General features: G+C 36.9%; 1 protein-coding gene across 1 annotated transcript in view; it reads right to left on the bottom strand.

Annotated features, from left to right (window-relative positions):
* Positions 1–1,546: 1,546 nt before the first annotated feature.
* The window catches only part of ZMAT1 (zinc finger matrin-type 1), a 42,111-nt gene continuing 15,924 nt past the window's right edge, over positions 1,547–27,733 (bottom strand). Inside the window, 5 exon segments of the mRNA XM_070365494.1 lie at positions 1,547–3,714; positions 4,920–5,019; positions 16,266–16,440; positions 16,516–16,617; positions 20,880–20,986. Coding sequence (XP_070221595.1) covers positions 2,391–3,714; positions 4,920–5,019; positions 16,266–16,440; positions 16,516–16,617; positions 20,880–20,986 — 1,808 coding nt within the window. The 3' untranslated portion in view covers positions 1,547–2,390.

The following is a 27,733-nucleotide window of genomic DNA, read 5'->3' as shown; positions in this document are numbered from 1 at the left end:
CTATAGAAAGAACAAACAAATCCTAAAGTTAGTAGAAGGAAGGAAATCATAAAGATTAGAACAGAAATAAATGAGAGACAAAACAATGGCAAAGATCAATGAAACTAAAAGCTGGTTCTTTGAACAGATAAATGAGATTGATAAACCTTTAGCCAAACTCACCAAGAAAAAAAGGGAGAGGACTTAAATCAGTAAAGTTAGAAATGAGGAGTTACAACTGACTCCACAGAAATACCAAGAATCCTAAGAGACTACTATGAACAACTATACACCAATAAAATGGACAACCTGGAAGAAATGGAAAAGGTACAGTTTTCCTAGACTGAACCAGGAAGAAATAGAAAATATGAACAGACCAATCACAAGACTATAGGGCTTATTTCTGGGTTTTCTATTCTGTTTCATTGACCTATATATTTCCATTTTTGTGCCAGTACCATACTGTTTTGATGACTTCAACGAGATATCACCTCACACTAGTCAGAATGGCAATCATCAAAAACTCCACAAACAACAAATGCTGGAGAGGGTGTGGAGAGAGGGGAACCCTCCTGCACTATTGGTGGGAATGTAAATTGGTACAGCCACTATGGAGAACAGTATAGAGATTCCTTAAAAAACTAAAAATAGAGCTACCATATGACTCTGCAAAAAACTGAAAATAGAGCTACCATATGACCTTGCAATCCCACTCCTGGGCATATATCCAGAGAAAAATATGGCCTGAAAAGATACATGCACCCCAATGCTCATTGAAGCATTGTTTGCAATAGCTAAGACATGGAAACAACCTAAATGTCCATCAACAGAGGAATGGATAAAGATGTGGTACACATATACAATGGAATATTACTCAGCCATTAAAAAGAATGAAAAAAGGCCATTTGCATCAATATGGATGGACCTGGAGAGTGTCATACTGAATGAAGTATGTTAGAGAACAAGAAATATCATATGATATCCTTTAAATGTGGAATCTAAAAAGAAATGATACAAATTAACTTACTTATGAAACAGGAAGAGACTCACAGACTTAGAAAAGGAACTCATGGTTGCCAGGGGGAAGGGATAGTTAAAGACTTTTGGAAGGCCATGTACACACTGCTATATTTTAAATGGATAAGCAACAAAAACCAATTGTATACCACATGGAATTCTGCTCAATGTTATGTGCCAGCCTGGATGGGAAAGTGGTTTGGGGGAGAATGGATACATGAATATGTACGGCTGAGTCCCTTCACTGTTCACCTGAAACTATCACAACATTGTTAATCGGCTATACCTCAATACAGAATGTTTTTGGTGTTAAAAAAGTGAATTAAAAAATAAATAAATAGAAATATCAGTAAGGAAAACAAAACAAAAAACTTTACAGTGTGATCTCCTTAGAGGTGAAAATTGTTTATTTCCCCTCTCACTCCCAAAGTAAAATAATATTCAGCTGGGAAATAATTATTTACATAAAACAATATATAGAAATTAAAACACTTTAATATAATATAAACATTTACAGAATATAGACTGATTTTTTATCAGTACTTTTTTGAGAGAACTCTTTAAAACTATATATCATCTACATTTATTATAGACTTTCCCACTTTCAGAACTAGAAAATACAAAAATACACTGTAAATTATATTTAACAAACGAACAAAAAATCAATCTAAATTGCTTCACATATTTTCCTTGGAGAAAACCAAGAAACATAAACAAACATATAATAGCAATAAAAAATATCACCAACACTAACACAACTCAAACAGAGGATGGATTCTATAATGCCTGCTGATTTTCTCATTTAAAACTAATTTTCTCCCATAGGTAAATAATTCACTAGCAGAGCAACTGGATGAACAGGAGCAGAGACAGCCTCATTAAGATAAATTACTTTATACATAGGAAATATGTAATTTTTCTTCCATGTTAAGAAATGAGAAAAATGACTTGAGGAAAAGGCATATTGAATACTCTTACTTTACTTGGCTTTTGTTAACGGTTAAAGTAACTGTTCACTTAGGGAAATTCAAATAACATGAATTTCATGAAACCAAACTCTTCAACTTATTTCTTCAATTCAACCTTAAAGGAACACAACTTAAAAGTTCAAAATCCAAGAGAAGACTCGTCCTAAAGCACTGACATGTTTGTCTTTTAACTGGCTTCCTTTTCTCTTATGTTCTTATCTGTGTTCTTTTGTTCTTCTTTCTCAGAGGTGAGGTTTAGGCTTGTTCGTCTCTTCTTTCAAGTCAATTTCAATTTTTACACACAAAAAACTAAGCGTTCTTGAACTGACACTGACTGTACTCACCTCTCTTTTTCTTCATTGGATGTTTCTGTCTTTGTCTAAATTCCCCCATTCTATTTCTCCTGGGGTAAACAAGGCTAAAAGTTTAAAATCCAAGAATAGACTCATCCCAAAGCATTTCCTCTTCCGTCTTTTCTTCAACAGGTTTCTTTTTCTCTTTCTTGTGCTTACGTTCTTCCTTCTGAGAGGGTACACCATGGCTTTTTTTCTTTTTTCGATGCTTAAGCTTTCCTGAACTGACACTGAGTTTCTCTCTGCCTCTTTTCCCTTCCCCAGTGCCCTTGTCCTTGTCTAGACCTGTATCCCCATAACCCTTTTTTCTTTTATGCTTGGACTGCTCCTTCTCTGGCCTTTCTTCACCTTTCTCCATGTGCCTTCTTCTCTTCTGATGTTTCCGCTTACGACCTGCTTGATGCTCACTGGTATCGTTTCCTGAGGAGAGGTGCTTATAAACTTCAGATTCTACACTGTATGTGCCAGAGTTATTGTCCTGCTGACTAAGGCTCAGGGGTACTGGTTTTTCTGGGAAACAGTCTCTGGTGGGTTGACAGTAGGTCACAGGGTCTAATCTCTGTTTGTTGTCATGAGTTGGTAAAGGATGAGGTAACAGGTTTTCTTCTGCCTGTGAAATACTGTATGATCCTGGGTAAGTCTGGAAAGTCTCAAATGGGAGTTTTTGCTCAAACATTCTAGGTCTGAGTCTGGAATCAACCATTTCTCTGTGCTTATGGGTTTCTACAGAGCTATCACTTATCTTTCTGAAAGAAGTCTTTGGCTCTAGTCCTCTGGCTTTCTGCACTTTGATATAATCCTCAAGTTCATCTTGGAAAGAGTTATATGTCCTCTTTGACTGAGCTGGTAACCAGTGATATAATTGGCTTTCCACTGGTGAAGTAGTGTATGGTTGTTGGTAGGTCTGAGAAGTCTCAAATGAATATCTTTGTTCACACATTCTTGGTCTGGGTCCAGAATCAATTTCTGTGTACCCATGGGTTTCCACAGAGCTCTCTCTTTCCTTTCTGAAACAAGTCTTTGGATCTAGTCCTCTGGCTTTCTGCGCTTTGATATAATCTTCCAGTTCATCTTGAAAAGAGTCATATGTTTTCTTTGATTGAGCTGGTAAGCAATGAGGTAACTGGTTTTCCACTGTTTGTGAAATATTATATGGTCCTGGATATGTCCAGAACGTCTCACCTGGGGATCTTTGTTCAAACATTCTATGTCTGGACCTGGAATCAACTGCTTCTCTATACCCACGGGCTTCCAAAGAACCTTCTTCCATCTTTCTAAAACAAGTCTTTGGTTCTGATCCTCTGGCTTTCTGCACTTTGATGTAATCTGTGTATTCATCTTGGCAAGATTCTGGTGGCTTCCTTGATTTCTTCACTAGATTAATAACAATGGATTCTCTGCAAATAAGACAGTAGAAAGTTCTTGTTACTAGATTATTTTATTTGGAATATTTGCTTTGCTTTCAAAAATACTAGTTTGAAAAAAAAATACAACAGAGGCCCAAGCAAAATTTTAAAACCTACCTTAATATAAAAGCTATAAATCATGACTTTGTATGCCAAAGAGAAGAAGCAGGAACAGTCACATATCTCCTAGGCACCTCACAATTTTTTATACATAAAAATTTTTCACACTTGGGATGAAAGGGAAGATAGGTATAAAGAAGCAGATATATCTGATACTGTTGTAGTACTTAAAAATGTAAGACATGTTGGGATGTGTGGGAAAGGACCAATAATATTTAATGCCCTAAAGATGGTCTGATCTGCATGCCACATTGCTGTAAAAAGTTCTAATTATCAGTTCCTTGTATAGATCTATAAATGTGACATCTATTTATTCTGGAACTCTGAAATTTCACAGAGTGTAAATGAAGGTTAATTTGGTTAGTTATACAATTTAGCTACCTAGTATTCAGACTCAATAATACAAATATTTTCTACCAGAATAATGTAAGTTATACTAAAAGCAACAAAATAAATATACAATACTTAAGTGCCCCTCTGTCCCACTACTTGACTTATCCAGTCCCCAACTGTCCAGTCAATCTTCTCCTTAAAATAATAGAACAAATTAGAATAAATGTGTACTAAGCTCCTACAATGGGACCTTGCCCATATTTTTATACTTCACTATAACCACTTTATGTCACAGCTGTCCAAAATTACTTGGTAGAAAGATCTGGTATTCCAGTTTGGTTCTGTTTAACAGCAAGACCTTTTTTCTTAACCACTATACCTCACTGGAAGGATGACAAATCGATAGCTGAACCTCTGGAACTAGCCAACCTTCCAAGGATTACAGGGATTATTTGAATTATCTGGCTAGCCTGAGAATGATCCTTTAGCATCTTTCCAAAGATGTCTGATCAGGAGGGTTGCCCGTGAGCCAGCTCTTTCGGCATACTATCATACTATCATGGCTAGAGAACTCCCTAGGAGATGGAACTAGCATACAATATGTTACAAATACTACCAACCATATCCAGGATGAACTCTTAAGGAAATAAATGTCTAGAAAGTTTGTATAATACATGTAAAGATATTTGACAGAACCCCTGTTTTTTTGGTATCATAGAAACACTTTGGTAAGAAATTCTTACTTAAGTTGATGTTCACTTCCTTGCATATGAGACCGGAACATTTCTAAAGATGTAAAGGTGATATTACAAATACGACAATCGTAGGTTCTCATACTAAATGCTGGAAAAAACAGAGTTCAAGTTAAAAAGGTCAATAGGAATATACTTAGAATTACATAGCTGGACAGTTGTTTACTAGAAACCATCTACTTGAACTTTCCCAATTTAAAGATAAGGCCTAGAGAAGATAAATGATTTGGTTGAAGTCGCAGAGTCAGTTAGTAACAGAGATAGCTTCTCAGAGCCCACGTCTCTTATTAAAGTCCAAAATTCTTCACACTATACCACACTGCAGCTCCAGCCTTGGTCTCTTTAAGAAACTGTTGCTTGTTTATTTTTGTTATGCGAAAGTACAACAGACACTTCAAATGTAGTGTGCATAATCTATCTTTGCCTCTTAATCCCTCAATTAACCTCTTTTTGTTTGTCCCCAACTTTCTTTCTACCCAACTAAAACTTGAAACATCCCAAAATATTAAAGATGAATAAAGGCAAATGTTTACTCTCTTACCTGAAATCACTGTAATGCATTAGTTTACCAAAAGTGATTTCCATAGACAGATTTTAGAGAGTTTCAGTGAGCCCCACTCTCAAGATAAATGCTGAAAGCAAAATTCTAAAATAAAACTATTAGTTACCACTTCATAAGAGTCAAGAACTATAGAATAGGTATACTATTTACCTCTCTATTCTGACTGATAGGTAGAACTGGAAGCAGGTGATAGGTTACGTTTTATTTTCTTAATCTTATTATCCCTCCACTTTCTCTTCAGTCAGAAGATGCAAATTAATAAATTTCATTAAGCTAAATATAAAAACAATCTCACTCTAAAGAAGAGGCAATAAATTCATGGCTGCAGAGATTTTAGGGTCCAGCAAGGCTATCTTCTTTGAAATCAAACAGCAAATTGATCATTTAAAGGACACTAAATTAATCATTACTAGGTGTATTGGCCATGTCCAAGCAAAGATTATTCATAGAAACAGGAAACTACTGTCAAAGGGAAAGAAAGATCCTGACTTTGAAGCACATGAGGACTATGTTCACTACTGATGTATTCTCTGCAGTGGGCCCAGGAGAGCTCAGCCGGTTACATCAAAGTCTGAATAAATGATTCTTCAAAACTATCCTCTCTTCCTGTGCTGACTTTCACACTTGCCAAGTCACTTCTGATTATAATTTGGTTTCCTATATTACTGATACCAATAAGAGGATAATCTAAATGATATTTTTTTTTTACAAACCTGGGAACTGAAATATCTATTTATGCTCCTACCATAAATCAGTAACAGAAGACAGTGAATTAAACTGCAATGTTTCCCAGACTTCTCTGATAAGAATCAATTGGAGTGTGAGTTAAAAATATAGATCCCCAGACCCCTTCTTCTGGAGAATATGATACATTGGGACAGGGAATTTGTATTTTAACAATATCCCAGCTAATTATTGTCAAAGAATGGGTGGAAAAAAAAACCTTAAAGGAGTGTCTTTCCAGTTCCTTTGTTATTTATCACCATCTTGCAATTTTGTTTTTGGTTTGGGAAGTCCTTCATTTGAGGCTAATCACCTTTGAAGATTCTGGCAAAGCTGAGAACTGAATCCAGGACTCTGCATGCTTATAAAAACCCTTTCCAGACATTATAGCTAACGTTATTTACAAGTGGGAAAATTAAGGCTCGGATTCACTTGGATATGTATTCTGAGGGCACCCAAGTTATGCAAGATAAGCAGGACTCCTGGTTTCCCCTAGGCTAGTGGTTCTTAATGTTAGTTACACATTAGAACCATGTGGAGAACTCTAAAAATTATTCATGTTACAGCTCAACATAAAACCAATTTAATCAGAATCTCTAGGGGTAGAACTAGGCTTTCTTACTTTTTGCAAGCATTCTAGTTGATTTTTCTGTGCAGAGACTGTTAAGCACCACTGCCTAGATGATCTCCAATGATTATAAACTTAGATTATATCTCAGAGGTTTTACACATTTGTCTAGTGCTTATAGAGTATATATAATGTTCTTTTCAGTTCCTCCTTGGTTTCTTCACAAGTTATATCAGAAGATTATAATACAGGCAATATAGTAGTTTAGAGGAGCTGCAGGTCATATATGAAAGACCTAGAAGCAGTTCTGGAAAAGTATGGTCTGCTTCTATTACCTTGCTGCTGCTAAGTTGCTTCAGTCGTGTCTGACTCTGTGCGACCCCATAGACGGCAGCCCACTAGGCTCCTCTGTCCCTGGGATTCTCCAGGCAAGAACACTGGAGTGGGTTGCCATTTCCTTCTCCAATGCATGAAAGTGAAAAGTGAAAGTGAAGTTGCTCAGTCATGTCTGACTCTTCGCGACCCCATGGACTGCAGCCTACCAGGCTCCTCCATCCATGGGATTTTCCAGGCAAGAGTACTGGAGTGAGTTGCCATTGCTTTCTCTATTACCTTAGCCCTTGTCTTTTTAACACATTGATATTCTTTTTCTAGGATACAGTCTTCTGAGAAAATAACATATGAAAATGGTGTAAACCCTTTCTGTGAAGACACGAAGCCTATGTATTTGTCTCAAGATCAAAATTCCTGGTCTATTCCTACTGAAACCTGCCTCTACTGTTTCTCATACTGTCCATTCTCCTGAGTCTGTTCCTTGGGCCTGTCAAATTTTGCTCCCCTCAGCCCTGCTAGGATTCCTTGTTTCTGACTTCACCCTGTCAAATTTTGCTCCCCTCAGCCCTGCTAGGATTCCTTGTTTCTGACTTCACCCAGCAATTCAACTTTCTTTGTATCTGGTAACTTTCAAAATCATCCATAACCTAACACATGTGGGGCAGACTTTTCTCCTAATCACAGTCCTATCTTATAACTCCCTGGACTAAGGTCTTTGATTTCAAAGGAGAGATTAGGGGAATGCATGTCTTTATAGTCTAACATTATGGTTCTCAATCTTGGCTCTATATTGTAATCACCTGGGGAGTTAGAAAAGAAAAAAAAACACTAATGTGAGTGCCAGGGATTCTAATTTAATTGATTTGAGGGATGGCCTGAACATTGGGATTTCTAAAAGATCCCTGCATGATTTTAGTATGTAGTAGAGAATGAGAATCATTGGTCTAATATCTTAAATGGGGAAAATCAATTGAGAGCTACATGTAAGCAAAAATGCAACTTAACATGGCATTTAGCTTATGAAGAAAAAATAGAAAATGTACAACTTACATGTTTAAAAATTATGACAGGGAAACAATATTTTAAGAAAACTAACATTTGTTGAGGACGTATTCTGTGATGGGTATGGTATATACTGCTTCATTTCACCCTTTTTTCAATCCTGTGACGTAGCCTTATTTTCATTTTATACCTGAGGAATTTAAGGTACAACTGGGCAAGTGACTCAAACACCTCGATGTTTATCCCACTGCCTCTCAATAAACAATTATCAAATATTGAGAAAAATCTATATTCATTGGAGTATAAAGCACTGAGAAATATATTTCAGAATAAAATACAATCCCTATCTTAAGGGGCCAATTAAGTTAAGAGACTATAACACAACTGTCAATGAATAGTAAAGCCTATGAGAAATCAGAGGAAAGGGAGAATACCAAGAGTGAGAGAAGTTGTGAAGGACTTTGGAGGAAAAGGATTTGAATTATAAGGAAAGTAGGTAGGGCATTCTAGGGGATGAAAATAATATCAGGTATGGAAGAGACAGAAATGAGCGTGGTGTGCTGAATTCAAATAATCTGTTCAACAAACACTAAATACCTCTGTGGCACCAAGTATTGTGCTAGATGCTAGGGGTACAAGATGAACAAAATGGGCAGGTTGCTCACAAATTCAAATGAGAAACAGATACATGAACAGAGGGTTTCAATCTCATTTCATAAAAGATAAGAGAAGTATGCTTAAGAAGTATGGGAATTCAAGGAAGCAGACACACTTAGTATAATATGGGAGTCTGAAGAGTGCTACTGAAGGAGATGAGGCCTTAGTTAAATTTGGAAAAGTAGTTAATGGTGAAAGGAGTTGAAAAGAGCACAGAAGTATTTATAGGAACTTTTTGAAATTTGGAATTGTAGAATAAAATATAAGGGGATGGCATGGGAGAGGCAAAAAGGTGTCAGATCAAAGAGACTTCTATATTATGCTAAGGAGTTTAGCAGGTGGTGCAGTGTTAAAGAACCTGCTTGCCAATGCAGGAGATATAAGAGACATGGGTTTTGGTCCCTGGGTTGGGCTCATCCCCTGGAGTAGGAAATGGCAACCCATTCCAGTATTCTTGCCTGGAAGATTCCATGGACAGAGAAGCCTGGCGGGCTACAGTCCACTGGGTCGCAAAGACTCGGACATGACTGAGCAACTGAGCACACAGAGCACAAGGAGTCTAGACTTCATATTCTGTGGGCTGGGAAACCATCAGGTGGTTTAACCAGTATGTAACATGGTCAATTGTGTGTTTTAGAGAAATCTCTTCTCTAACTGCAATATGGAAGGTAATTTTGAGAGGAGCAAGCCTGGAAGTAAGGAGACCACAGTTACATAAATATACCAGACCAGGCAAGAGATAAGGAGGCATGGACTACAAAGGTCACGGTAGGGACTGACAGGAGCAGAGATATTGGTGTAATATTTACCATTAAATCCAACAAAATTTAATGACTGATTAAATATGGGAGATAAAGGAGAAGGAGGAATCTAGAGAGGTCTAAAATAACTCAGCATAGTTTGATGACTGAGTGTGTGGTGATCCTAACTGAATTGGAATTTCATAAGGAATACTGGACATGGGAGAATAATCAATGGTGAGCTTGAATTTGGATACACAGAGTCTGCTATATCTCTGAGATTTCCATATAAAGGTGTCCAACAGGCAGTTAGATATGGGAATTTGAAAGGGAAACGATAGCTTAGAGTGATTTTGGAGAAATCTGAGGATAAAGGGTAATTAAGACAGAGTGGATGAGATCTCTTGAGGACAATGTATGGGTGGGCACAGGAATAGCAACATAATGATAAAAACCCTGGATAGTGTCACTCTTTAAACTAGATGGTAGAGGAGGAGGGGGTCCATGAAAAGTCAAGAAGTAAAGGACAGAGTTGCAAGGATGAACAGGAGAAAGTGATGTCAAAGGAGCTAAGGAAGTAGAGATTTTTAAAGAGGAATGTTTAGTGAATGGAGCAAAGATGTCTATTGGATTTAGGCATTTAGAAGTCACAACAACCCTGCGAGGAACAGTTTCAGTGAAATAGTAGAGTGGTGGTGTGGAGGGCTGGGGGGATGTGTGGCAACAAATGGCAGTGAGTTGAGGAGGAGTGAATATCAGTAAGGACAGTAAGAGCATATCTGAAAAATAAGAACACAACAACAAAACCTTGGCTAAGAAAACAAGGGGAAAGTATCATAGTGAAAGGGAAACTCAAGGTTAAAGGATTATTTGGTTAGGGTAAGATGCTTGGTATCCACATGTGATGGTCACATTTTTCTTGATGGCATAAGGAATAAGCTTGTCTGAAGGATGTGAGGAGGTGGCGTGTTGAATAGTAGAAGAAAGTGTTGGAAGGTGGTGTAGATTTAAAAATTACTGCTGAAAGGAAAATGAAGGAAAAGGAAGAGTACTAAGTAGGACTAAAAGGTCACAGAGATCGGATACTAAGACTCTATAGAGGTACCCAATCTCTAGCGTTATATAATTTTCCATAGCACCACTAAGTATTCTGAATGTAAAAGTAGAACAGGTAGACTGTGGAATTGATCCTAGGTTGAAATCTTGCTACTAGGTAGTGAGAGAATAACAATGAGGTATAAGTAAAGCCTTCTAGAAGGTGGTTACAGCATTAAAGTGATGGTAATGAAAATGCAATGGAAGGGTACAGGTAGGAGAAACAGTTCTAAGAAGACTTGATAAGACTGTGGATGGATAGGATATAGGGGAATTTTGTCAAAGATGCCCTCAAAGATTCAAGTGTAGGTGACTAAAAAATAGTGCTACTACTGGCAAAAACAAAAAACTTTTGATAAATTCAAGATGGTTTCAGGGAAGATTATTAATTCAGTGTTAGGTACGTTGAGTTACAGGTGAAGGTGAGACAATAAGTGCAACAATGGGGCTATAAATTAATAAAATAAAACAAATACAATAAATAAAAAATACATACATACTTTAGCTCTATATCATTATGGCAGCCATTCCTGTGCTAGTAAGATCTGGGCTGGATGAAGGACATGAAGAGAGCAGTAAGAATGATGAAGAAACAGAGAAAGAGATTAGATAGAGTAGAAACATATATAAACAATAGCAGATAAAAAAGAAGGCAAAGACAGCAAGAAGGGAGAAAATAGGTGAAGAGTAAAAATAATTAAAGTGGCACATGTTAAACTGCTTTTGTCTTACTGCTTGCTCACTTATAATATATGGGCTTCTGCTGTTGCTGTTCTTTGAAATTCTCATTGGCTAATTTAAATTCTCCAGCTAGTTTTTTTAAAGGTTTTTAAAAAATTGGAATATAATTGCTCTACAGTGTTGTGTTAGTTTCTGTTGTACAACAGTGCTCCAGCTATTTTTTAATCCTCAATGTTTACTGTAATGAAATGAAATAGTTAAGGCAGGGTTGAAAATCTTTTGAGCTTCCAGCTTCAGAGGCTAATGTAAAACGACTTCAATGACTGGATTAAATTATGCTGATAATCAGCAGCCCCCCTCCCTGGCCAGATGAAAATTTCACCAAAATCCTCTTTCTCTCATTCTAATAATCTTGCAACTTCAGAGTGTAAAATAACCCTCCTTTCAGAAGTGACCAGAGTACACATCTCTCTCAGAGCTGACACACTTTTCAGTTCCAATTTACCCAATGCCACACAACTAGAAGCCACTTATTTCAGAGAACACTCTGCACGGCAACAGGAAAAACAACCTATCAAGTCTGTCGTATCTTCTAACTTCCATGACTTTCAGGAGCCCTAGACTTCTATTTCTGCTGCTGCTGCTGCTGCTAAGTCATTTCAGTCGTGTCTGACTCTGTGCGACCCCAGAGATGGCAGCCCACCAGGCTCCGCCATCCCTGGGATTCTCCAGGCAAGAACACTGGAGTGGGTTGCCATTTCCTTCTCCAATGCATGAAAGTGAAAAGTGAAAGTGAAGTCACTCAGTCGTGTCCGACTCTTAGCGACCCCATGGACTGCAGCCCACCAGGCTCCTGCGTTCATGGGATTCTCCAGGCAAGAGTACTGCAATGGGTTGCCATTGCCTTCTCCAACTTCTTTTTCTACATTTGTCTAAATTGACATTCTTTAAAATTCTAGATAAAAACAGAGATTTCTATGTAACTTTTGGTGAGATGTTGAATCACAATAAGCAGCAAACTTAATAATACAAACACAGGGTTAGCATTCAATAAATAAAGGTTAATAGTTCACTGATTCATATATTAAACTAATCTCTGTTGAGGTAGGCCTACTCTGCGCCAGTTTCTATCTCTAGGAATGGAAATACAGATGAGTTAGATGAAATCCCCTTCCTCAAAGACCTTACATTCTAATGGGAGATAAAGACACAGGAAGAGATAATTAGACATGCCGGTTAAGGAAGCAGAGAAGACAAGCCTTGAAGGAAGTAAAAAGACTTACAGGGAAGTAGCATGTTAAAGTATGAGTAAGAGTTGGTCAAGAGAAGAGGGACATGAAGATGTTCCAGGCAAAATGGCAGCACGAAGGGCACAGAAACTAAAAGCATTTTGCAGGTTCATGACTCACATAGATCACAGCAGAAAGTAGCAGGGAATAAGCCTGGAGGAGGAAGACAGGACAAGATGGTAGAGAACTATGAAGCTTATATTTTTATCCTTAGAAAATAGAAAAATAAGGATTTTTAAGCAGGGAAGTGACATAGAAAGATATGCACTTTAGGTGAAATACTCTAGTGGTTAAATTGAGGGTGGATTTGGGGAGACAAAACTGATGGACGGAGAATAGTTAGGAGGCTGTGTCAATATTCTTGAACAATGCTTCTCAAAATTTATTGTGAGTACAAACCACCCAGGGATCTTGTTAAAATGCATAAAATGCAGATTCAGATTCAGGTCTGCAGTGAAGCCTGAGATTCTTTTTTCTAACAAGCTCTGCAGTGGTGCTGAAGATGCTGCCTACAAACCACACTTTGAATAGCAAAGCTCTAGGAAAGATATTGAGGGCTTGAACTAGTATAAGAAAAGCAGAGCAGGAGATAAGGTAACAGTGATATTCAGAAGGTAAAACGGTCATGGCTTGGTGCTTCATTAGATACAGAAAGTGAAGTAGATGGTGTTGGGGGATTTAAAGTTAACTACAGGTTTCTACTTGGAATGACTGAGTGGATTTGAAATGGCTATGAGGTGTCCAGGTGAAGAGGTAGCTGCTCTTTGGATATATGAGTCTAAAGTTTTACAGAAAGTTCATAAGCATATAGATGAGATAAGAAATCAAGGGAATGGATTAGATTATTTTACAGATTAAGGTCAAGAATGGAATCATGGGAATGCCTACATTTAGGCAATAATATTTTTAAATTAATTAATTTTTAAAAATTTATTTTAATTGGAGGCTAATTACTTCACAGTATTGTAGTGGTTTTTGCCATACATTGACATGTAGGCAATATATTTTAAAAAGAGCCTCCAAATAAAACGGAAAAGAAAGAGAAACACAAGAAAAGAACACATGCAAACAGAGTTACATAAAGCAGAATAGAGCTTCAAAGAGGGAGTAATGAACATTTCCGCATGAAGCAGAAAAGTCTAGTAAGGAAAGAACTGAAAAATAATAGTGAGCAGAGGAAAAGAAGTGGGTGGAAGAGAGAATATAAAAAGGGAATAAAATACACTAGTAGTGAGAAGGTGCCTGTAGTGGGGGGAAATGAAAAAAAAAAATATGGTTAGACAACCAAGTGGATCACTCCAGTCAGGATCAGAATCTTTATTGTGCCGGAATTCTTGCCACTCTTCCTAAATTCCTTTGTTCATCCTCTGTCCTTCCCACTTCTATCAATGCAAATCATACATTTCCTTTAAAAAGATTTTTTGAGTCACTTTATTTCACTCCTCTGGTTATCAAAAATATGTAGACAAAAATCCATGGCTGCAGCCTCTTGCAATGAAGTGCTATTAACCCAAGTAGTTTATACACTTGCCCTTATCAGGGAAAGTGGTGCATCTTCATTTGTATTCCCAAGAATGACTAGCCTAGCACCCAAGAGACACTTAAGCCATACTTAGTGACTGAGTGAAATAACTATATAATACTAATTTAAAATACTTTAAGTACCTATAATATAACATGAAACCATGGTAATTCCCATATTTGATAAATAAGAGTCATTTAAACCTTTCTGGGTCTCATTTTCCAGAAAACCACAGACAAACCTACATGGACTCAAAAGTCCTTACTTACTGAAAATTCTATGATCCCATGAGTATTATCAATCTCCTATTCAGTAAGAGTAAAATGGTATATATATAAGCCAGTATTTTTATAAACTATAAACTTCCTAAGAAAGAAATTTGGGATATTCTTACTGTTTACCATTTGCATCTGATTTTGCAGGAAGAGGTTTCTCTCTTATCTTGTCTATAAACTTCTTTCTAGCTTCATTTCTTTTGTGTTTTTTCCCAACATAATGTTGTTGGGCCATTAATGGACTATTAAAAGAAGCAGGACAGAGCTTGCAATACTTGTTTGGATTATTCAAATCCAAAGCACTGCTGGAAGAAGAAGGCATAATCTTGTCTTTAATCCCACCTGGAGGAGGCTTGACAGCAAGGGGCTTCAGAAAAGTTGACTCTGCAGAGGTAGTAATAGGCACACCTGCTGAAATAGTCATAATGAAAAGTGATCCACATGTTTTCATTATAAAGTATTAGAGAGAGTTCTTTTAAAACCTACTGTCTCTGGACTTTTTCCACACAGCACTGTTGGATTAAGGTATTCAGGCTAAAAATAACCGAATATAAGTCTGTCACCAAGTGTCTCCAACAAAGATACAGGAAGCAATATTCAGCAATCAATGAAGGCATGAGAGCTGTATTAGGATGGCTCTTGAAATAAGTGAGGGTAAAAGAGACAGGTACCAACTTCTAAGTTGATGTCTTTCTTAAGTAGCATAGTAAGTAGATCATCTATTCAGTGGTGTTTGTATCAAAATACAGTTTATGCAGTTGTTCAAGGCTATAAAATTATATGTTCCCACAATTACAGTTATTTCAGAGCTCTTTCATGTAGTCTCCTTTCTGAGCCCAAATTTATGAATTTGGGGGACTAAAGATAAGGCTTTACAAAATGCTTTCTTTTGTGTGGTACACTGATTCTGTCCCTCTTGACTGACAGCAGAACAACAAATATACAAAAATCAGAGAGACTAGAATAAATTTAAAAATAATTCATTTCATTTATTAAGAAAACAATGTTTTAATCCTGATGTGGCCTATGCTATGAGTTAGAAATTAATGTAGGTAAAATTGTGATGCCAGGCATGCTTTATTCCTAAAATGTTGAAGCTAGTGAGAATATGGTAAATTATTTACTCCAGAGGATTAATCATTATTTTTTGTTCTAGCACACAACATTTGCAAAACACAGGCTGGAGCATACTCTACCACTTCAGGCCAAAAGTGAAATCTGTGGGTCAGTTCTCTCATGTGCTGGTGGCCCAAAATCACTGGAAGGACAGATCAACATGTTATATAGTTCTCTGGATCTCTGGATCTAACATAAAGTAAGTTTTCAATAATTGCTGATTGATATAGCTAATGGTACTTTTTCTTTACATTCATAGGAAGAAAGGAATGAGCTATCAGGGTAGAAGAAGATTCCATACCACTTTTTTTTGTCTACAGTTAAAGTCAGAAAATGCTGCAACATAACTATATTATGGTGAAGACATTGGTCTGAACACACATTATGAGATAATGTTTTGTAAAGTACTAAAGCAAAAAAAAAAAAAAAAAAAGAATGAGATAAATGCCAAGGGGAAGAAGAAGAAACTATGACTTAATAATTTGATTAGAAACTGGAGAGCTCAGGTTGCTTATTGTTGTTTCTTTATAGCAAACATGTTTTTATTTGGATTTAATAAACTGAAAAGGAGAGGTCACAACATTTCTTAAAATTTAGCTAGCAATAATGATCTCTATATTAAATGTCAAGGGCACAGAAAGAGATTAACTGAGCAGAAGAACCAAGTTATTGTGGCAGAGTAAAATTCTCTCCAATAAAAAATGGATAGCAGAGATGGGAAAAAAATTATAGAGAGACTCTGTATTGAAGCTAAAGAGGTGAATGTCATCTTACCCGTTGCTGGCTGAAATCTTGATGGAGATACCTGACCACGCTCCTCCATTAATTGCTTCAGTTTTTTAGAATGGACTTTCCCCACATAGTGAGACTGAGCAACAACTGAGGAGCTAAAAACCATGTGGCAGAGACCACAAAATTTGTTTCTGTCCACTACTTCACTTCTATGCTCCTGAAATAAGCACAATCTTGTTAGAAAGATTCAATAACTAAGTTTTTAATTACAACACCAACATAAGCCACTCACCTGAAAATTCCTAACATCCATCTTCATTTTCTTACCAGGCACTTCATTTTGTTCCCCATGCATTTGAAAATAAAACCTAACATTTTGAGCATGTTTTTCACTCTGGAAAAAGATACAATATGACTTTGTTTATTCAACAACAGAGGCACGTCAAATTTATACCTCTTTGAATCTGAGGACAGCACCTGTGAGTTGGAATATATTTAGTGTGTACCTAGTTTATGAAAAGGTTTTACATGCTTTCAAGGCTCTAAATCTCAGTTAAAATGAAAATAATACTACAATTTAGAGACCAACAACTTTTAGTTTTTGACAGAAACTCCTGCTGCTGCTGCTGCTAAGTTGCTTCAGTCATGTCCAACTCTGTGCTATCCCATAGACGGCAGCCCACCAGGCTCCCCCGTCCCTGGGATTCTCCAGGCAAGAACACTGGAGTGGGTTGCCATTTCCTTCTCCAATGCATGAAAGTGAAAAGTGAAAGTAAAGTCGCTCAGTCGTGTCCGACTCTTCGCGACCCCATGGACTGCAGCCTACCAGGCTCCTCCATCCATGGGATTTTCCAGGCAAGAGTACTGGAGTGGGGTGCCATCGCCTTCTCTGCAGAAAGTCCTAGTTTTTGTCTAATATCAAATTTTTCTTCTTCCTTAGTTACACATCTTAGGCAATAAACCCAGCTAAAAGACTGCATATTCCAGCTTCCCTTTCAGCAAGATGTAACCATGTGACTATATTCTAGACAATAAGATGTAATCTGAAATGTTGGGTAGAACTTCTGGAAGTCTCCTAACAGAATGGAGGATGAACTCGTCTCATCTTCTTCTCTCCTGCTTCTGGAATTAAGATATAAAGGTCATCTAGGACAATGGGAGCTCTTGAGGACAGAGGCTAGTTCATCAGAGTAGAAAGACAGAAAATGCCTAGATCTCTGATAGTGTTATGAAGCTGTCACATCAGCCCTGCATTGTTTACCTCTCAAATTCTTTTCTGTGAGGCAATTAACCTTTCTAAGTTAAGCATATAAAAAAAAATCTCTGAACACATATATAACAAAATACACAATAACCAAAATGTTGATGTTAATAGAAGGGACACATTAATATGCCTGAGCACATACTGTGAGGCAATTACTCTATCTACAGCATTTTAAATTGTGAAGTGTGTGCAGGAATATAGCTGAAGTACATACCCACCGCCCAGTTGTAATAGATTTTAACATTTTTCTCTATTTCTTTCAATCTCCTTTTCAAAAGAGGTATAATTTTACACAAGAAGTCCTAGCTCCTCATTTCAACAATCGCTTCCTCCTTGGTCTTTCCCCAGTAGGTAACTACTATCTTAAAGTTGTTTTGTACCATTTCCTCTTACTCTTTTACTAGATATGCATGTACCTATAAACAGTAATATGTACTATTGTCATTTAAAATTTTTTATGAAAATGGAATCAGCCTATTCTTATCCTTTCAACTTTTTATAACTCAATATTATATAAGATTTGCCCATATTGATACATATGGCTCTAGTTCATTCATATTACATGCTGCATAACATTCTACTCCATATGCTACCCATCAAATCCCCTAATGAAGGCAGTTATGTTTCTGATTATTTTCTTATTACAAACATCTCTGCACTGAACATATGTAAATGTATCTCCTAATATAATGGCCAAGAGTTTCTTTAAAGTAGATACATAGATATGGACTATCTGGCTTATATGAGGGTTTTCAGCTTTAATAGGTACTATACAATTTATCTCCAAAGATGCTGAAGCAGTTTACAACTCCAAATGTAGCACGTATGAGTATTTTTGACTTCCTATATTTTCTTAAGTGTTAAGTGCTATTAGGTTTTAATTTTTGCGAGTATGATGGTTTTGCTAAGATAGTTCATTATCATTTTAACCTGAATTTCCCATATGATCAACTCTGAAGTTAAGTATCTGTACTCTAGGCTGTTCATATCATTTTCCCATTTTTCTATTGGATTGTTCCTTGTTCTGATATATAGTTATTTATATAGTCCAGATACTAATCCTTTGTTAGTTATTGGAATATAAATACCATTCAATCTATGGCTTGTCTTTTAACTTTATAATGAGTTTTCTGTCATATAAATTCCCCTATCAAGTATCATGATATATTCTAAAGCTACAGTAATAAGGTGAAATTATTTTAGAGACAGGCAGACATAGTAATACAATAAAACATAATAAGAGAATAAAGTATATATGAAAAGTAGCTTATGATAGAGATGCCACTACAAATCAGTGGGGCAAAAATGAACTGTTAAATAAATGTGCTGGAACACCTACTATCTGTATGGAAAACAATGTTATCACCTTGCATATATGAAAATAAATACCAGATGGATCACACACATTAACCCAAGAAATAAAACTTTTAACAGTATTAGAAAAGAATAGAAGGAAATATTTATCTGGCAAAAATACAGAGAATAGTTTCTTAAACATGTATAAACATAAATATAAAAGGAAATATTAATAAGTGCAACCTTATTAAAATTCAAAATTTTTGCCATACTGTCCTATATTACATGCTGAGATAGTCTGACAATATTAACCAAGCTGTATGTTAAAGAGAAAAAAAATCACCTTTACAAGCAGGATATTTGTAAAGAAGTGCTTTCAAATATAGTTTGAAAGTCATGTATAGTTTGAGTTGGTTATTTAACAAGCTTAAGCACTAAACTTATAGATCGCACTGGAATTTAAATAAAAAATATGCTATAACATTATATAACATAATGCTTTATAGTCATTAAACTATTATAGATAAGTAAAAAGATGCAATGATAGGACAAAGTGTTCAGAATATGTTCTTATATGAAAAAGCAAGGGCAAAACAACATATACAATTCTCTTTTGTAAAAATGTATGTGTTTAGAAAGCATACTGGAATCATATAAGCTAAAGAGAAGTTAATTAAATGATGGTTACCCACAAGTGACAGACTTATGATTGATTCACATTTTCTCACAATTTTGTACATTTTCTACACTGAATAGTAAGTACTTCATAAGCCCATAAAAGCTATTTTTCAAATTTAAATTCAAATGGTTCCAACCATGGTTATCAGAGAGCTCCTTGATTATATGTTTCTCTTTATTAACTCTTTGAGCTTTGGGGTGCCAGGATGTGCTAGGCACACTCAAATGTTTGATTTCATTTAATTTTCACAAGAATAGTAAGAGAGATTTTAGCTTCCATTTTGCAGCCTGAAGAAACATGCTCAGAGAGGTAAAGTGACTTGGCCAGGATTACACAACAATGGCTTGAACCTAGTTGAGGTGGTTTACTCACTAAGTCATGTCTGACTCTTGCAAACCTATGGGCTGTAGCTTGCCATGCTCCTCTGTTCATGGGATTCTCCAGGCAAGAATACTGGAGTGGGTTGCCATTTCTTTCTCCAGGGGATTTTGCCAACCCAGGAATCGAACCCAGGTCTCCTGCATTGCAGGCAGATACTTTACTGACTGAGTGAACCTAGGTCCTCTCAATCCACAGCCAACACAATCTCACCATCTATAATTATAGTATTAATAGTTGAATCCAAATCAACATAAGGACCGAGATATAACTGCCAATAAGATTAGTACTGGGCAAAACAAGATTTTAAAGTAGAACTGGCATTATATTTCTTTTAAGTAAATGTATCTGGTACTTTTGTTAATACAGATACCACGTATGAAAAAAATCCAATAGTTGATAACATGACGTAGAAATGGGAGACAAAACTAAATGAAAGGAAAGAATACTAGATATGAAATCAGAGGAGATCATCTTTAAGCTTAGTAATGCCAAGATTAGCTATGGTTAATCACTATTCCTCTGGGTTTCAGCTTTCTAATCAATAAACTAAAGAAGTAAGAACATTAAATATTCCTTCTTTTAGCTCTAGAATTCTATGGTATTGTGCTTAAAAATATGTAGTTAAATCAAGTGCAAGACTAGTTCATTTTGTTTTTATCCTTCATTTACTGTAAAGGAAAATTCTGGAGTTCAGTGAGATCCCTTGATTCACATTAATAGTTTCCTATTCAAGCCTTATAAAACTTTCCTTATATTTACTACAAGGACATGAAGCATACAGTGACTTGATAGAAAGGGAGGCAGAATGATGTGAAGAAAGAAAATATGCTTTGGAGTCAAAAGAGACTGAGTTTAAACCCAAATTTCCCAAACTTAAGCTGGTAAATTACTGTTCCTCACTGAGCCAAGCTCTTCATCTATCAGAGGGAAATAATACACAGGATTCTCATAAGTATCAAAACCAGATAACATATGAAGTTTATCTGCTGCATTAAAAAATCTATTTTATACTCTATTTCCATTGTTTTTAACCTACCTCATAATGTGAAATCCTTTGTGATTCAAACTGAAGCACCACTCCACATACATGACAAAAATTATCTGCAAAAAGTTCAGTCTTTTCCTGTTCATTCCAAGTTATATCTATGAATAAAATAAAGGGAAGTGAGACATATATCACATCAATGAATAGTTAGAATACATATCGTTTCATGAGATGAGATGAGATGAGATGAAGTTGCTCAAGTCGTGTCCGACTCTTTGCGACCCCATGGACTGTAGCCTACCAGGCTCCTCTGACCATGGGAAGAATACTGGAGTGGGTTGCCATTTCCTTCTCCAGGGGATCTTCCCAACCCAGGGATCGAACACCACTTCAAATCTGAGTCCTTGTGAGGTCACAGTAAAAGCATTTTGCTTATTGAGTATGCAATTTAATACGAGCATAATAAGTCTGCCTCTAATGTAGGGTATAGCAAGTTATTTAATATGATAAGTCTGTGTGATTTTTAGGTAACACTGGAGCCATAGCTCCAGATAAGTGACTGTTTTATAACAAAGCCTTTTTAACGATTACATGGGTACTTGTGCATGCATGCTCAGTCAGTCATGTCTGACTCTTTGCTACCCCATGGACTGTAGCCCACAGCCTCCTCTGTCCATGGAATTTTCCAGGCGAGAATACTGGAGTGGGTTGCCATTTCCTACTTCAGGGGATCTTCCTGACCCAGAGATCGAACCCTGTCTTCTGCATCTCCTGCACTGGCAGGCAGATTTTTTTTTTTATCACTATGCCACATGTAAAACACAAAATTCGGAGGGTTGGTTTCTTAATCCTGCCTTTCATTATTGGTGCCCCAAATCATTTTATGAAGCTCACAAAGTTACTGGTACCCCCATAACTTCCCTGGTGGCTCAGTGGTAAAGAATCCATTTGTAAATGCAGGAGTGGGGGGTTTGATCCCTGGGTTGGGAAGATCCCCTGGTGAAGGAAATGGCAACCCACTCCAGTATTCTTGCGTGGAAAATCCCATGGACAGAGGAGCCTGGTGGGCTACAGTCCATGGGGTCGCAAAGACTTGAAAAAGTTGGACAAGATTGAGCAACTGAGCACTCACATACATAATCCTTAAAAAGGCATTGTTATAATACTGTCACTTATCTAGAGCTATGGGTCCAATATTATCATATTTCCCTGGTGGCTCATACAGTAAAGAATCTGCCTGCAATGTAGGAGACCCAGGTTTGATCCCTGGGTTGATCTCCTGGAGAAGGGAACAGCAACCCACTCCAGTATTCTTGCCTGGAGAATTCCATGGACAGAGGAGCCTGGTGGGGTAGAGTCCATGGGATGGCAAAGAGTCAGACACAACTGAGTAACTAACACAAAAATCACACGGAACCACAAAAAACTTTGTCTATAGTAGGCAAACATTTTCCATTGTTATACAAACATTGGCACACTCATTTGGCCAAACAAGTCTCACACAAGCCCCCAAAGTATTATTAATAACATCCACAAATTATGCTACATTTTTCACTGTAATAACACAAGTCAAAATATTTCTGAATTTACACTTGAGGTCCACACTTCAAACTAAGCTTTCTAACAGCTACAATGTATTCTGCCAAAATTTATTAGTGTATCTACAAGGTATAAATCACAAAACATCAAAATTTTGCTTGCTGTTTGGCTATTTAAATGAATAAGCTAATACTATACATACTTTCATGGTGAAATGCCCATGACATATCAAATGGACAAAAAATTGTAGAACAATAAATATAATACATTCATTTCCAACACTAAGAAAGATTAAATATACACCACATATAAATATGTGGAAAGATATAAATTAAATTTAAAAATGATTAACTTTGGGAAGGAAGGCCAGAAAAGGATGAAAGGGAAAAAATTTAACATTTTAACTTCTGTACAACTGTTTTAATTTTTGCAAGAAGTATGTAGGACTTTCTATTTAAAAACCTTTAAAAGTATTTATTTTAAAAGTTATTTTGGATATCTTCAACTGAGCTTTAGTTTTCAGTACCACTGTATGGACTAAAAAGGCTTACTTAAATTGCATGTTCAAGATAATAATAATTTTAACAAGGAACATGTCAAAAACAAGTTGAACAGTTATAAATTTATGCCTATAATGTATAGTATCCCCTCTGAATTATTTTTAGGTTGTTCTAAAATATATCATTTCTCTAATTTTGACTGTAAAGTCAGCAAAGTAAAGAGTTTAACTAAAATATATTTCAGGACTTCCCTTAACTACTATATGCAATGAGCACAGTGATAAGATCTTGAACTTATTAAAATTTGTAATAATAAGCAAATATTATCATTTGGTGGCAACGTAACTTGTTACAGAGGGGAAGTTTCCATTAAGAAGGCAAAAGGAAACTACTAATTTAGAAGTTCAAGAATTCCTAAGATTTAACATTCACTTCTTTCCTAGATCAAACTTTAATTCCAGATTTCCCTACTTCTAATAGTCAAGGTTTGATACTGACAGTCAAGTTGGGAAATATGAAGGCTGAGTTTTTTAAACATAGTCTTTCATTATTGGTGACCCAAACATTTCCACGAAGCCCATGAAATTACTGGTACCCCTACAACGTTTCCTTTAGAATGGTATTGCCTAAACTTACTGCCTTTGACTCATTTTCTCAAACAAGTTCTTGGTCTGTATTTCTTTATTAAATGGTACGATATTCCAGACTCAAAATCTCAGCCATTATTAGCCACAGCAAATCACTGTTTCTTGTCCATTCTAGCTTATAATGTTATTTGATATCCATCTCTTCCTTTAAATTTACCATAACACTACCCGAGTTCAGACCCTCAATGTCTTGGACATCATTAAGATTTATTGTTATTTACTGAGGCTAGTTTCAAAATACTATGGTACACATTTTGGAAAGAGATAAGGCCTTTGTGTGTGTGTAAACAAGATAATAGCTTACTCTTTTAGTCCTTAAAACAAATCTGCGAGGTAAGTGTTATTTCCCAAATTCTGAAGGTTAGGAAATTAGGATTCACTGAAATCAAGAAAACTTATCACATGTGTTATTCCGTGGAGCTGGAACTTAAACTTTTTATCTTGACCTTTTCTATTATACATACAGAACTGTCCCACATGTTGGAAATGATGCAGCAAGTGAATAACTATTAATTTCAAGAAATTTACAATTTATCAGGGAAGATGTGTATAGAAAGAACTATGATCCAAAGATCAAAATGTCATAAGTGATATAAGACATAAGGTACAATGTATTCCTGCTGAGAAGTTTGGGGAAAGCTTTCAAGAGGAAAACAGGCTTTGAACTTAGCTTTAATCAATGTATAAAATTCAGATAGAAGAGTGGAATAAAGGTACTGGGGGGGGTCAAGAATATGACTTCATATTTCAAGTATTTTGTTGTTCAGTTGCTCAGTCGGGTCCAACTCTGTGACCCCATGGACATCAGCACACCAGGCTTCCGAGTCCTTCACTATCTTCCAGAGATTGCACAAACTCATGTCCATTGAGTCGGTGATGCTGTCCAACAATCTCATCCTCTACTGCTCCCTTCTCCTGCCCTCAATCTTTCCCAACATCATCGCATCAGGTGGTCAAACTATTGGAGCTTCAGCATCAGTCCTTCCAATGAATATTCAGGGTTGATTTCATTTAGAGTTGACTGGTTTGATCTCCTGGCTGTCCAAGGGACTCTCAGGAGTCTTCTCCAGCACCACAGTTTGAAAGCATCAATTATTTGGCCTTCAGACTTCTTTATGGTCCAACTCTCACATCCAAACATGACTACAGAAAAAACATAGCTTGGACTAGACGAACCCTTGTTGGCAGAGTGATGTCTCTGCTTTTTAATAAGCTGTCTAGGTTTGTCATAGCTTTTCTTCCAATGAGTAAGTGTCTTTTACTTTCATGGTTACAGTCACCATCCACAGTGATTTTGAAGCTCAGGAAAGTAAAATCTGTCACCGTTCCCATTTTTCCCCATCTATTTGCTATTAAGTGATGGGACTGAATGCCATGATCTTTGTTTTCTGAACGATGAGTTTTAAGCCAGCTTTCTCAGTCTCCTCTTTCACCTTCATCAAGAGGCTCTTTAGTTCCTCTTTGCTTTCTGCCATTAAGATGGTGTCATTAGCATATCTGAGGTTATTGATATTTCTCCTGGCGATCTTGATTCCAGCTTGAGCTTCATCCAGCCTGGCATTTCACATGATGTACTCTGCATATAAGTTAAATAAGCATGGTGACAAAATACAGCCTTGACATACTCCTTTCCCATTTTGGAACCAGTCCTTTGTTTCATGTCTGGTTCTAACTGTTGCTTCTTGACCTGCATACTGGTTTCTCAGAAGGCAGGTAAGGTGGTCTGGTATGCCCATCTCTTTCAGATTTTCCAGTTTGTTGTGATCCACATAGTCAAAGGCTTTCATGTAGTCAATAAAGCAGATGTTTTTCTGGAATCCCTTTGCTATTTCTATTATCCAACAGATGTTAGCAATTTGATCTCTGGTTGCTCTGCCTTTCTAAATTCAGCTTGAATATCTGGAAGTTCCAGTTCATGTACTATTGAAGCCCACCTTGAAGGATTTTGAGCATTACCTTGCTAGCATGTGAAATGAGTGCAACTGTGTGGTAATTTGGACATTCTTTGAAATATTTTAGGATGTTTCAAATCCTAAAAGATTATGCTACTAAAGTATTGCAATATTCAATATGCCAGCAAATTTGGAAAACTCAGCAGTGGCTACGGGACTGGAAAAGGTCAGTTTTCATTCTAATCTCAAAGAAGGTCAATGCCAAAGAATGTTCAAACTACTGCACAACTGGGCTCATTTCAGATGCTAGCAAGGTAATGCTCAAACTCCTTCAAGCTAGGCTTCAACAGTACATGAATCAAGAAACTTCAGATGTATAAGCTAGATTTAGAAAAAGCAGAGGAACCAGAGATCATATGGCCAACGTCCACTGGATCATAGAAAAAGGAAGGGAATTTCAGAAAAAAATCTGCTTCTGCTTCATTGACTACTTGAAAGACTTTGACTGTGTGGATCACAACAAATTGTAGAAAATTCTGAAAGAGATGGGCATACCAGACCACCTTACCTGCCTCCTGTGAAACCCGTACGCAGGTCAAGAAGCAACAGTTAGAACTGGACATGGAACAATGGACTGGTTCCAAATAGGGAAAGGAGTACTTGAAGGTTGTATTTTGTCACCCTGCTTACTTAACTTATATGCAGAGTACACGATGTGAAATTTTGGGCTGGATGAAGCTCAAGCTGGATTCAAGATGGGCAGGAGAAATATTAATAACCTCAGATATGCAGATGACACCATCCTAATGGCAGAAAACAAAGAGGAACTAAAGAGTCTCGTGATGAAAGTGAAAGAGGAGACTGAAAAAGTGGCTTAAAACTCAACATTCAAAAAACAAAGATCATGACATATAGTCCCATGACTTCATGGCAAATAAATGGGGAAAAATGGAAACAGTGACAGATTTTATTTTCTTGAGCTCCAAAATCACTGTGGACGGTGACTGCAGCCATGGAAGTAAAAGACACTGGCTCCTTGGAAGAAAAGCTATGACAAATCTAGACAGCTTATTAAAAAGCAGAGATACTTAGTCATGTCCAACTCTTTGCGATTCTATGAACTACACAGTCCATGGAATTCTCAAGGCCAGAATACTTGAGAGTGGGTAGCCTTTCCCTTCTCCAGGGGATCTCCCAAGCAGGGATTGAGCCCAGTTCTCCCAAATTGCAGGTGGATTCTTTACCAGCTGAGCCACAAGAGATTCATGTTGATGTATGGGAAAACCAATACAATATTGTAAAGTAATTAGCCTCCAATTAAAATAAATAAATTTATATTAAAAAATAATAAATAAAAAGCAAAGACATTACTTTGCCAACAAAGGTCCATACAGTCCAAACTATGGTTTTTCCAGTAGTCATGTATGGATGTGAGAGTCAGACCATAAAGTACACTGAGCGCCAAAGAATTGATGCTTTCGAACTCTGTGCTGGAGAAGAATCTTGAGAGTCCCTTGGACAGTCAGGAGAACAAACTAGTCAATCCTAAAGGAAATCAACCCTGAATATTCATTGAAAGGACTGATGCTGAAGCTGAAGCTCCAATACTTTGGCCACCTGATGTGAACAGCTGGCTCATTGGAAAAGATCCTGATTTGGGGAAAGACTGAAGGCAGGAAGAGATGGGTGCAGCAGAGGATGAGATGGTTGGATGGCATCACCAACTCAATGGACATAAGTTTGAGCAAACTCTGGGAGACAGTGAAGGATAGGGAAGCCTGGCATGTGCAGTCCATGGAATCGTGAAGAGTCAAATACAACTGAGCAACTGAACAACAACAAGGATATGAAGGACAATAATTGAAAGCTTGGAATGAGGCTAACTCATAAATGGCTTCATTAAGGCATTTAGACTTAATTCTGCATTCAACAAGTGTAAAGAAGTGACTTAAAATAGGGCTATGAGTTAGGAAAAAGGCACAGGCAACAGGAAAAAGGTCATGAAGTTAAACCAGAAGTGGGCAGTAGGCATAGAAAGGAAGAAGCGAATATAAGAGATGCATGTAAGCTAAGTCATGCATGACTCTTTGCAACCCCATGGACTGTAGCCACAGCCTTGTCTAACTCAATGAAACCATGAGCCATCCCATGTAGGCCACCCATGATGGACGGATCATGGTGGAGAGTTCTGATAAAATGTGGTCTACTGGAGAAGGGAATGGCAAACTACTTCAGTATTCTTGACTTGAGAACCCCATGAACAGTATGAAAAAGCAAAAAGATATGACACTGAAAGATAAACTCCCGAGGTTGGTAGGTGTCCAATA

Source organism: Bos mutus, chromosome X, assembly GCF_027580195.1.
Source record: "Bos mutus isolate GX-2022 chromosome X, NWIPB_WYAK_1.1, whole genome shotgun sequence".
Taxonomy (NCBI): domain Eukaryota; kingdom Metazoa; phylum Chordata; class Mammalia; order Artiodactyla; family Bovidae; genus Bos; species Bos mutus.
The sequence above is the reverse complement of the archived record's forward strand: the minus strand, read 5'-3'. Positions and strand labels throughout refer to the sequence as shown.